The 12,374-nt window shown below is 39.4% G+C and overlaps 1 protein-coding gene across 2 annotated transcripts in view; it reads right to left on the bottom strand.

Moving 5' to 3' along the window:
* Window positions 1–4,679: 4,679 nt before the first annotated feature.
* Window positions 4,680–12,374, bottom strand: part of DMP1 (dentin matrix acidic phosphoprotein 1) — an 8,915-nt gene continuing 1,220 nt past the window's right edge. Inside the window, exons 2-5 of one of the 2 annotated variants that reach the window (XM_006867747.1) lie at window positions 11,877–11,924; window positions 8,620–8,652; window positions 8,379–8,426; window positions 4,680–6,071 (exon numbers count right to left, since the gene is read on the bottom strand). In XM_006867747.1, coding sequence (XP_006867809.1) covers window positions 4,680–6,071; window positions 8,379–8,426; window positions 8,620–8,652; window positions 11,877–11,924 — 1,521 coding nt within the window. The remainder of the gene's footprint in view (window positions 6,072–8,378; window positions 8,427–8,619; window positions 8,653–11,876; window positions 11,925–12,374) is intronic. The other variant, XM_006867748.1, reaches the window with a different exon arrangement.

Raw genomic sequence — 12,374 nt, 5'->3', positions numbered from 1 at the left:
TCTTCTTGTTAAATGCCATCAAGTTGGTTCTGACTCATAGAAACTATGTATAGGGTTCCCAAGGAATGTCTGGTGGTTTCAACCATTGGCTTCATAGTTCAAACTGACCTTGCGGTCCAGTGCCACATCTTACAGCACCGCACCAGGACTCCTACAGTGAGCTAGATGGGCACAATTGCTGTAACAATGACTCACCTATAGCAACAATTGTTAGGATGGCATAGGACCAGGAGGTGTTTCATTCTAGTAGACGTGATCACTGAATCAGATTTGGCTTGATTTATTATAAACTTAAAAATTGGCATTGTAACATCTACTTTAGTCTCAGGTGCCCTTTAGTAAAAGAAAATTGATTGTTATTCCCTGACTACTCTTGAGCACAATGAGGAAATTTTCATGCCTTGAAAATTAAAGACCAAGTCCAGCAACTTTCCTTTATGCCACATTTCTATATTACTTCTAATTGTAAGATGTTCCCTAATATATAAAATGAGTTTTGGAAGCGTAAAAGAGAACTCTCCCACGTATGTCTAAGACTATTTTTGTCACAGATCTGTGTGAAATTCTTATCATTGTTTTTCAAAATATCCTAGGAGTTAACTTGGTTCAGGTAGTATATGACCTAGGTACACTGACTAACTCAATACATATGTTTATGAGATAGAGTTCATTCAGACTTTTGGTTGAATGAGTAAAAGACTCACTCAAGTTATTTCAAGTATAAAGGGTGAGGATACATGTGACACTAAAGAGAAGGGAACATCATAGTAACCTAGAAAGCCCTGCAGAGTCCAGCCTCACAGATGCAATCCTGGTAGACAAAAGGAGTGTGAAGATTCAAGCACATGGACAACTGTTTTATCATTTTGCCTCTGAATCAGGAGCTCAATGGTTTCTGGTTTTGTGCTCCATCTCTAATGTACTTTATCCTCTGTTGCTGTTTCTCTTTGTATTTCCTTTTACATGTGTTCTGATCACTTTCTAACACTGTTTTCTCTTAGCATCCAAATGTCCAGAGAGAAAATAAGATTGGAATTAAGTTCCCAGCACTCTTGTTCAGACAAAGCCTTGTAATATGCTGAGCAATATGGAAGAAGTACAGCCAAAATGCCATTTAATAAAGAGTCAGGATTGCGAGACTTCATCTCTCATACTTCAGACATATTATCAGGAGGGACCAGTCCCTGGAGAAGGACATTATGCCAGATAAAGTGCATGGTCAGAAAAAAATAGGAAAACCCTCAATATGATGGATTGGCACAGAGGCATCAGCAATGAGCTCAAGCATAAACAATTGTGAGGATGGCACAGGACCAGGCAGTGTTTTATTATGTTGTGCATATGACTTGACAGCATCTAACAACAATGTATAGGTTAATAACATATACTCCCCACTCCAAAGAAAAAACAAAAACAGTTGATTCTGGCTCATGGATACTTATGTGTGTCAGAGTAGAACTGTGTTCCTTAGGTTTTCAATGACTGATTTTAGAAATAGATAGCCAGGACTTTCATCCAAGGCACCTCTGGGTGGACTTGTTGTTGTTGTGAAGTGCCATCGAGTCAGTTCTGACCCATAGCAACCCTGTACAGGGTTTCCAAGGAGCAGCTGGTGAGCTTGAACCACCGACCGCAGTTCAAACGACTTTGCAGTCTGATATATTAGCCCACAGCGCCACACCAGGACTTGGGCCACTAATATTTTGGTTAGCTATGAACTTGTTAAACTTTTACACCAGAGTCAGTTGATTTGGTTTCCAAATGTAGGTATCTAGATGGATACATCCTACTACAGACTTACTAATTTAAAATCTCAAGGAGGACGACCAGAAAATTCGAGAGGGTTTCAAAAAGTTCATGGAAAATAACAATGAAAAGATAATGGAAATTTTTCATAAACTTTTAAAAGTCCCTCGTATGTAGATATATATTTGTTGTTGTTAAGTGCTGTTGAGTTGGTTTCAACTCATGGCAACCTTGCATAGGATTTCCGAGCTTTAAATTTTCATGAGAACAGAAAGCTTAATCTTTCTCCCACAGAGCAGCTGGTGGGCTCACATCACTGTATATATATATGTGCGTGTGTGTGTGTTGTTATTAAGTGCTGTTGAGTCAGTTCCAACTCATAGAGACCCTGTATAGGGTTTCTGAGGAGTGATTGGTGAGTTTGAACCTCCGACCTTGTGGTTCAAACCAATCTTGTGGTCCAGTGCTTATCCTACAATGCCACACTGGCATCATTCATACATATGCATATATACATACATACATATGTGTGTGTGTGAGTTTGTGTGTGTGTGGCTCTGTGGGCTAATGCGCTAGTCTGCAAAGGCAGTTTGAACCACAAGGTTGGTGGTTCAAGCTCACCAGCTGCTCCTCAGAAACCCTATACAGGGTCGCTATGGGTCAGACCTGACCCAATGGTACTTAACAACAACGTATATACAGAGAGAGAGAAAAGAGAATGTGTGTTCTATATATCTATTGGTGTGTGCCACTGAGTCGGTTATGACTCATAGCAACCTTATAGCATTTTGAAGGCTGTAAATCATTATAGGAGCAGAAAGCTTCATCTTTCTCCCATGGAGTGCCTGCTAGATTTGAACTGCTGACCTTGCAGTTAGCATCCCAGCTCATAATCCACTACGCTACCAGGGCCCGTCAACATATCTAGATCTAGTTCTGTATCTATAGAGCTTACTGGTATGGTCAGGTTCAAAAGACCAAGTTGTTATGCAAAAATTGGCTTTATGTGAAAAAGGATGGCATTTCAGATCACAAAATCAAGGATGACTACATCATGGCGTAACTGCCAAAAGACTCAAGTTGACACATAACCTTAACCACCACAGCCATGTACCTCAAGTACACTGTTAATGTGCAAAATAATCAGATAGAGATTTTTTTTTTTTTTTACTATTGACATAAATGTGAAATGTTGGATAATGGAATAAGTGATAAGTTAGGAGTAGATGTGTATGTATATATAAGGGAGTTTCAAATTTTTCATGGAAAAATACCATTATCATTTTATTCCACTTTTCCATGAACATTTTGAATACCCCTTTGTGTAGTCTTTCAAAGGACTTTCATGACAACAGTTTTGCCATTCTGAAGACACAACTATGTGAAAGATAAGAAGGGTCAGACAGAAGGCTGAGATGCCTTCTTGGTTCTCAACAATTTTTGGGAGGATATTCTGATGAACTCCTGTGGAAGTATGGGTAAAAACACACTTAAAAAGTACAAGTGCTCAGAGGTAGCTGTTTCCTTAAAAGAAATAAAAATATAAGAGTATGTTCACCTGTAGCTTCCATAGTTTTCATAAATGACCATCTGAGAGACCAGCAAGCACTAATGTTAAATCCTAATGTCAAGAATTTTGAGTGTGGCCTTAGAAAAAAGTTGAGAATTGGCCTCATCTTTTCTCTCTCACCTATAACATGCTTGTTTGGGGAACTATCCTTAGCAACACGATGTAATTTGACTAAAATGTTTCCTGAATTAATGACAAAATTTTCACATATGAATTCAAGAAAATCTTTCACTTTCATGGGAGAAAGTTAATTAAACATTTAGTAATGTGTTAAAGAAAGAATTACTTAAAACAAACATTCCCTGATAGTAAGTTTAAAACATATCCTAGTAATCAATACTACTATAAAAATTAGCACACATTTCCACTGAATATTATAGTCTTTATTATAAAACGAATTTTTAAGTTGAGGTAACATTTTAGAGGATATTAGGCAAAAATCAATTGAGTTCTATCTACACAATTTTATTATGTGCAACTTTAGGTAATTTATTCAGAGAACAGTTTTTCTAGCATTGCACATATGCAGATTTTAGGAAAAATAAAGTTAAAAATGATATATTTAAAGAATTTCTTCCTACCACCCTCACCTACCCAAGCAGTAGTCACGTAATATTCATGGGAATTTCACAGAAAAACATCAAACAGAATAAAATCGTTTTGGGGAAAAGTGTTTTGATGATCCCAATTGCCTCACTTTGCCAAAATTCAAGAGTGTTTTCAGGAACTAAAATTTTAGTCATATATTATTTACTTTTGCTTATCCTAAGAATAAATAATATCTCCCTTCTTCAATGGAGAAATCCTATCCAACCCTCTGACTCCATTGTCTTTATCTTTGTGAAGTCTTCTCTGATTCTCCAGGGCAAAGTTGTTCACCCTCTTCAATGCTCTCTTGGTACTTTGTTCATAATTCTTTTATAACATACATCACTTTGGGTTATAATAATTCTTATTTTCCTCGTATGTTTTCCTTTTTAGATCATAAGCTCCTCAGGAGCAAGAAAAAAGTCTTAAACTTCTTTATATCCCCAGCACCTTACACAGTGTCTGGTACATAATAGACCCTCAATATCTGTTGGACTAATGAATTAGGAACTATTTCAGCTGTGCAATTATAATGTGCATCTTTCTTTGTGTCCAGTCTCATTGAGTATGTCCTGATGTCATTCCACATTCTGTAGTTCTGTAGAATGTCGACATCCTTGAAACAAGAATAATGTCCAGCGATTCCTTTCCAAAAGAAATGGCTTCTGGTTATCCTTCTGATAAAAGGATAAATAAATTATAGTTGTGATGATTTCCCTGCTCTTTAATCCCCAAGGTTTCTTTATGTGAGAGCCACTGCTAAGGCAAGTTGATGCTAATAACCGTCTTGACAGTCATTGTCATCTTGATCCCCAATAGGTTTGTTGTGATAAGCATCAACTGTTAATTTTCTGCTTTCTAGCTCAATGTTTTTGGACTGGTTGTCTTCCTCACTGCTTGATTTGCTCTCAGTAGAGTTGCTGTCTTCTTTTGATCTGCTTCTGTCCTGAGAATCACTGCCATCTCCTTCTTCAGACTGGCTGTCCTGATCAGAATCGCTTTCCTGACTCTGGCTTTCTGTAGAGGCACTCTGAGACTGCAGACTCTCCTGGCTCGAACTATTCTCATCCTCAGAGGACTCTGAGCTTTCCTCTGAGGACCTGAAGCTCTCATTGGAGTCACTGTCAGCTTGTTCCTCTTTGGATTCACTTTCTGAATTGGAGGGCTTGCTCAAATTGTCTTCCTCACTGGAGTCACTGTCTTGCTGGTCTTCTTCTGAACGACTGGCAGTGTTTTGATCTGGGTTATCACCCCTTGACTCACTCACTACCTCTTCCTGAGATTCACTACTACTATTTTCTTGAGATGGGAGGTCAACCTCTTCACTAGATTCACTGCTGGGGTCTTGTACACTTGGGCTGTCTTCCTGAGACTGACTCTCCTTGCTGTCTTCTTGAGAATCTGTCTGGCTGTTTTCCTGGGATTGGCTGAGATCATCTTCTTTGGAACTGCTGTTTTCTGTGGAGTCACTCTTGACTTCTTCCATTGTGTTGCTATCCTGAAGCTCACTCCTGTCATCTTCTTCAGAAATGCGGGACTTCCTTGAAAATTTTCTACTGGGATAGTCTACTGATTGGCTGCCATCTGTATCTTGAGTATTTGGCTGCTCATCACCGTTCCCTTTGGAATCTTTTGATTTGATGCGAGCACTGTTCATTCTAGAGTTATCCCTGTCACTTCTGACACTGTCTGGATCATCGCTCTGCATTCCTTCATCATCAAACTCAGAGCCATCCCCATGGCTACTGTCTCCCTCACTATTGCCTCTTACCCAGCGCTCCTCACTCTCACTCTCACGGGCAGAGTCCTCTCCCTCAGGCCTGCTGCTCACCTCATCCTCATTGTGGAGCTCCCTGCTCTCACTGGTAGTATCGTGGGCACTGTCTTCCCCTTGTGGAGTGCTATCTTCCCTGGATTCTGTGGTGTCAGAAGAGTTCTCATCACTTTCGAGTCTGGTGTTTGCTCCTTCATGTTCCTCTTCAGGGCCTAAGCCATTATCCTCATCACCAAAGGTATCATCTCCACTGTCGTCTTCATCGTCATCTCTGTCATCTCCTTCTTTTCCTCCGCTCCTAGAGAGGCCACCAGCTGGTCTATAGACATATTGATGATCATCAGGACCCAAGCCCTCCTCTGATTCAGAGCTTTCACTGGGGTCTTCACTGTCCTGGAGGGTGGAGTTAAGAGACATGGTCAGTTTTCCAAGAGCTGATCAGAGAAGCTATCATCTCATGCCTATCTAGGCTTTTTCTGCTTTCTCCTTCCTATGGGCCTCCTCAAACCCAAGTTCAGGGTTACTGTTCACAAGAGGTTAAATAGCCAAAGGAAGAGGAGGCAAAATTCAAGGTGCTCCATTTTACATAGGCACACTTAACTCAATGTGGTAAAATTTTACTCATATATGCTTTATAGATATCACATTAATGAAATTAAAATCATATTCAATTTAACTTAAGTTTCATAAAAAAATTCTAAGGAAACTTTTTTATAAATTAGAGAACTATTTTATAATGCTTACTCATTAATAGGTTCAGTTTAAAACAGAGTTCTAAAAAATATTGTTGTTGTTGTGAAGTGCTGTTGAGTTAGTTCTGACCCATAGTGACCCTGTGTAGGGTTTCTGAGGAGCAGTTGGCGAGCTAGAACCGCTGACCTTGCAGTTCAAATGGCTTTGCAGTCCGGCAGATTAACCCACAGTGCCACACCAGGATGAGTGACCTTAAAAAGGACTCTAATATTTTTTTCCCTAATTAATACTGAAGCTAAATATATTAGGACAAAAGTAATAAATCTTTAGTTCAAAGAAAAGTAAATATTCTAGCAGGGTAGACACCTCACTGAAGCCATACTGAGACCCCATTTGCACTTGAGAGAGTTGTCCACAAAAGGCTCAGCTAGAAGACTACACACAGTGTGACCAAAGGGTAGCTTGGTTCTAAGTGTGAGGTCAGAGAGGTAACCACAGTGAGTAACATAGGTGTGGGCTCTGCACAGAGAAGGTAGAGACTCTTCATTCTCAATGACTGAAACCTGCTCTCATTAGTATACTCTGTTCTGCAACTGAAAGGACTTGTGATTCTTTCACTTTTATTTCCCCTTTTTCCCACATGCCTCTGCTGATCAAATTTGAAGTGTCAGTTGAGAATACAAGTTGATGACACCTCTTCCCATTCTACCCTAGTGTGCTAGACTTGAGGCTGTATTTAGTTTACTATATACCATTGGAAGGAGCTCAGATAACACAGCAGTTACAAATTGGGCTGCAAACCTTAAGGTCAGCAGTTCAAAACTACCAGCTGTTCCACAGAAGAAAGATGAGGCTTTCTGCTCCAGTAAAGATTTACAGCCTCAGAAACCCTGTACAGGGTCACTATGTGTCAGAACCAACTACACGGCACATAACCACCACCATATCCCATTTGACACATACTACAACCTTTCAAGTCATAACTGTTGCCCTCATTTGAGAATTTAGAAAACATTGAGGTATTTATAAAGTCCCCAGAAAAGAGTTTCCAAATTTCTAGAATATTCCCTTGACAAACCTTTCTTAAATTGGGCTGAAAAGCCTAATAATTAATTGTAACTCAGGCCAGTGGTTGAAAACAACAAGGGTCAAAGCTTCAAGGAGAAACATGGTTCCCCAAATTGTGACACCCCACCCAGTGTTGAATTTGGTTAAAATGATGGGACTACTCTGAAAGAAATGACATTTAGTCTTTAAAACTGAAAACAAAAACAAAACAAAACAAAATACTAGAATTTAGTAAAGAGAAATAAGTCAAGTTCTGTGAATAAGGCTGGCTATGGTGCTGTAGGCTAAGCACTGGACTGCTAACCATAAGGTCAGCAGTTCAAACACACCAACTGTTTCTTAGAAACCTTATACTATGAGTTGGAACCAACTCAATGATACTTAACAACAACAACAACATGATGGTTCTGAACAGTTTGTCTTGCTTACTCACTGGGCCACAGACAGGACTATTTTAAATTAAAAGTCATCACTAAAGCAACTGTTTCATTAGAGGTTCCTCGGAGCCCTCCCTTTTTAATCTCTAATTGGATCCTGGACATGGTTAGCACTTCCTGTTTGCTAGAACACTTTTTTCTCACCTAATCTGACCTGCTCCAATTGTAAAAGCAACATTCTAGAATGATGAGTGCACTATTTTTTATCTAACATAGTCCGTGTTCATTTGTGTATATGTTTTGTTGTTTTGCTTTTTAAAATAGGAGAGAAACTTAGGATGCCACACTTCTACAGTCTAGCTCCAATGATAAATTTGGAATGAACAGCATGTCCACAACATCTAAATTCTCTCCACTCTCTTTTCTCTTCCTATTTTATGAAACTGTTTAGCTAGCATAACCAATGGTTAGAAAATATTATATTTAGAACTCTTGCCAGGTAATTTAATCTAACATCATTTCCTCAGCAGCCTGGGAAGGTCAGAAAGGTCTGTTTAATTACCTGTTCCTCTGAGCTAACTTTACTTTCTTCTGATGACTCACTGTTCTCCTAAAAAGAGGAGGGAAAATGGTGTTTATTTTTCTTTTTAGTAATTGCTCAGGAAAGAAAAAAGATACAATATATATATCAATTGCTTGTGGTTTGGATATACTACTTTCCAAATGACATAAGGTGATGGGAAGAATGTTACGATCGAGTTATTTCATGAGATGTTTATGACAAAAACCAATGAAATAGTTACCGAGGGTGGTGTTGGTGTCTGAGCCAACTGACCCTGCAGAAGAGGAAGGAAAATAAGTCATTTCTTTTACAAATGGGTGTGGCAGTCACATTGCAAATATTTAGAATAGCTTTAGGTGGTTTTTCTAAGTATGTTTTCTAAGTATGTAAATAAATATATATATAGTTGCTGTCTTGTGCCATTGAGTCATTTCCCTTTCATAGCAACCCTGTTTAGGATTACTGAGGAGAAGCTGGTGGATTTGAACCATCAGCCTTAAGGTTAGCAGTCCAGTACTTATCCTATATAGGGAGTCCTGGCCTGGCACTGTGGAATAAAGCAATGGATCACAAGGTTGGTTTGAATCACAAAGTCGGTGGTTCAAACTCACCGACTGCTCTTGGGAAACCCTATACAGGGCCACTATGAGTTGAAACTGACTTGATGGCATTTAACAACATCAACAACTTATCCTATAGTTAACAACACCAGCTTATCCTGTAGCGTCACACTCTCCTCCTGATTAGCGCCATTGAGTTGGTTCTCATAGCAACCCTGTATAGTGTTTCTGAGGAGCAGATGGTTTGAACAGCAGACCTTGCAGTTCAAACTAACCTTTCGGTACAGTGCTTATCCAACAGCGCCACACCAGGACTCCATACAGGCATACTGTTTTTGTTGTTAAGTGCTGTTGAGTCGGTTTTGATTCATAGTGACCCTGAATCGGGTTTTCAAGGAGCAGCTGGTGGGTTTGAATTGTTGACTTTGTGGTTTGAGGTCCAGTGTTTATCCAACAGCACCACACCAGGAGTACTGCTGTGGCGCTGTAGGACAAGCGCTGGTATGTGCTTGTGTGTATAGATTTGTATATGTGTATATATACATATATATGTGTGTGTGTGGTGTGTGTGTGTGTGTGTGTGTGTATTTTTTTATGGAGTTTTGGTGTGGTGCTGTGGGTTAATGCGCCAGACTGCAAAGCCATTTGAACTGCAAGGTCGGTGGTTCAAGCTCATCAGCTGCTCCTTGGAAACCCTATATAGGGTTGCTATGGGTCAGAACTGACTCGACGGCACTTAACAACAACAATAACAACAATTATATATGTGTGTGTGTGTATGTATATATATGTCTGTGTGTATGTATATATATGTCTGTGTGTGTGTATATATATATATATATATAGTTATTGTTGTTAAGTGCCTTTGAGTCGGTTCTGGCCCATAGCGACCTTCTACAGGGCTTCTAAGGAGCGGCTGGTGAGCTTGAATCACTGACCTTGCGGTTCAAACGACTTTACAGTTTAGCACATTAACCCGCATCACCACACCAGGATTATAAAATAATCTGGAAGATGTTTTATAATTCTGACACTTCACTTACTGAAAAAATGCTTTTTTTAAAGTTGGATGTTTACACAATCTTTAGGAAATGTTATATAGAAAAAAACACAGAATTTAGATTTAAGTCTGAGTTATCATGACCAGTCTCCCAGTTTGAATTTAGAAAGTCTGGTGTTCTAAGAGACCCTTAAGTCCCTGGCACATGTGAATTTGGGCATTTTACTTCACTCTTCTTGCTTTCAGTTTTCTTATTCAAAAATTAAGAAAATTATGTGGCACTGTAGGGTAAGCACTGGACTGTTAACCAGAAGCCTGGCAGTTCAAACCCACCAGACACTCTGCAGGAGAAAAATGAGGATTTCTGATCCCATAAAGATGTACAGCCTCAGAAACCCTATATAGGGTCGCTATGAGTGATAGTGGCTGGGTGGGTGTTTATAGGGTTGCTATAAGGATGAAATCAGCTAAAACCTATTGATGCACTTAAACTTTGAAATTTACCAACCTATGAATATCTCTGGAGTCCTGGTGTGGTGCTATAGTACTGAAGTGCTAACCGAAGGTTTGGTGGTTTAAACTCACCAACTGCTTCTTGGAAACCCTATACAGGGTCACTCTGAGTTGGAACCAGCTTGATGGGACTTAAAAACACTGACCACAAATGGGTATCTCTGATGTCAGTTCACATAGTAATAAATCTGCAGTGTCTGTCTTGACCTTGTCAGGGGTAGGACCCCACCTCAAACTTCTGACATTATCTGGCCACCACCAAAATCCTTGGGCCCAAACTGCACAAAAGCCAGCAGGGAATAATGAACATAATGTCACTCAATTTAAGATTTTAAACCTTACTTTTGGTGCCAATAATGTAATCTTACTGACTTTATCGACCTGGTCTCTGCAATGAATGTTGATTCTGTAACCAGAATAACCTAGAATCAAAACCTAGCTCTTAGCAGTTCTTAACCATATAGCCTAGTAACTAGGTTATTCTCTGTGACTTAATTTCCTCATCTGTAAAATGGGGATAAAATAACACCTAACCACCTAATATATAAAATAACATCGAATTGTGAAGATTAAGAAGTTTATACATGTAAGACATACATTAAATAACACCTAATTATGACGATTAAGAAGTTTATACATGTAAAACACTCAGAATCATGCTAAGAGTAAATAATTATTGTTTTGTTGTTGTTGTTGAGAATGTTATTGTTGTTATTAAGTCAAGTCGGTTCCGACCCATAGCAACCCTGTAGAGCATTCAGTAAACATACACTATCATTTGAAAAAGGATGACTCCCAACAAGATGAATTAACACAGTGGCAGCAGCAATGGGCTCAAGCACAACATGTGATGCTGGTGTAGGACCAGGCAGTGCATAGAACTGATATGAGGTGTGACTGACTCCACAGCACCTAACAAGTATCCACTCATTCTTCTTTCTTTCCTCACTTCCCAGAATTTGGCCTCTCGCCTCCTTGGATATATGTTATTTACCAGACCTCTACTGCTGGTCTTTCCTGGACAGCCTTGTTCATTGTTACCCATTTCCTTGCACTATACTACACATTCATTATAAGAGTAGACCTAAAAGAAAAAGGGAAAACGTGCTGCCTCACCAAATTGTGCTATTAAATTGAAGTATGTTGCTGTTGTTGTTGTTATGTGCCGTGGAGTCGGTTCCGACTCATAGCGACCCTGCACGGGGTTTCTGAGGCTGTACATCTTTACGGGAGCAGAAAGCCTCATCTTTCTCCCGCAGAGCAGCTGGTAGTTTCGAACTGCTGAGCTTGAGGTTCACAGCCCGATTCATAACCACTACTCTACCAGAGCTCCTTATTAGCAGATTGGATATTTACAATGGAGTCAATTAGGTTATTATCATAATATATTAAAATAATTTTTAAAAAAATCATGTTTCTACTTACCTTCAATTCTTCAGAGCTTTTAGATTCAGCATATTGATACCTGGTTACCTAGAAAATTTAACATACATGGTCAACCCAGAGGACAATTTTCCAAGCAACAACTGTTAACACTTTTCTTACTTATGAGCAGCCAGACAACTAGTTGCCATGGAATTGAACCCAACTCATAGAAATCTCATGCATGTCAGAGTAGGATTGTCAACAGTTATTGCCTTTTAGGAGATCACCCGACCTTTCTTCTGAGGTGCCTCTGGTTGGATTCACACTTCTATCTTCCTATTAACAACCAAGTGCGTTAACTATTTGCACCACTCAGTGATTTCAACTTAGTAAATCAACCAAACAAAAGCTACTGCCATCATCTTCGTTCCAATTCATTTGTTGTTGTTGTTGTTAAGTGCCATCGAGTCGGTTCCAACCCATAGCGACCCTGTACAGGGTTTCCGAGGGTGTAAATCTTTACGGGAGTAGAAAGCCTCATCTTTCTCCCACGGAGCG

This window comes from Chrysochloris asiatica, unplaced genomic scaffold (assembly GCF_000296735.1).
Source record: "Chrysochloris asiatica unplaced genomic scaffold, ChrAsi1.0 scaffold00109, whole genome shotgun sequence".
Classification (NCBI taxonomy): domain Eukaryota; kingdom Metazoa; phylum Chordata; class Mammalia; order Afrosoricida; family Chrysochloridae; genus Chrysochloris; species Chrysochloris asiatica.
This window is presented reverse-complemented; position numbering and strand designations above follow the sequence as displayed.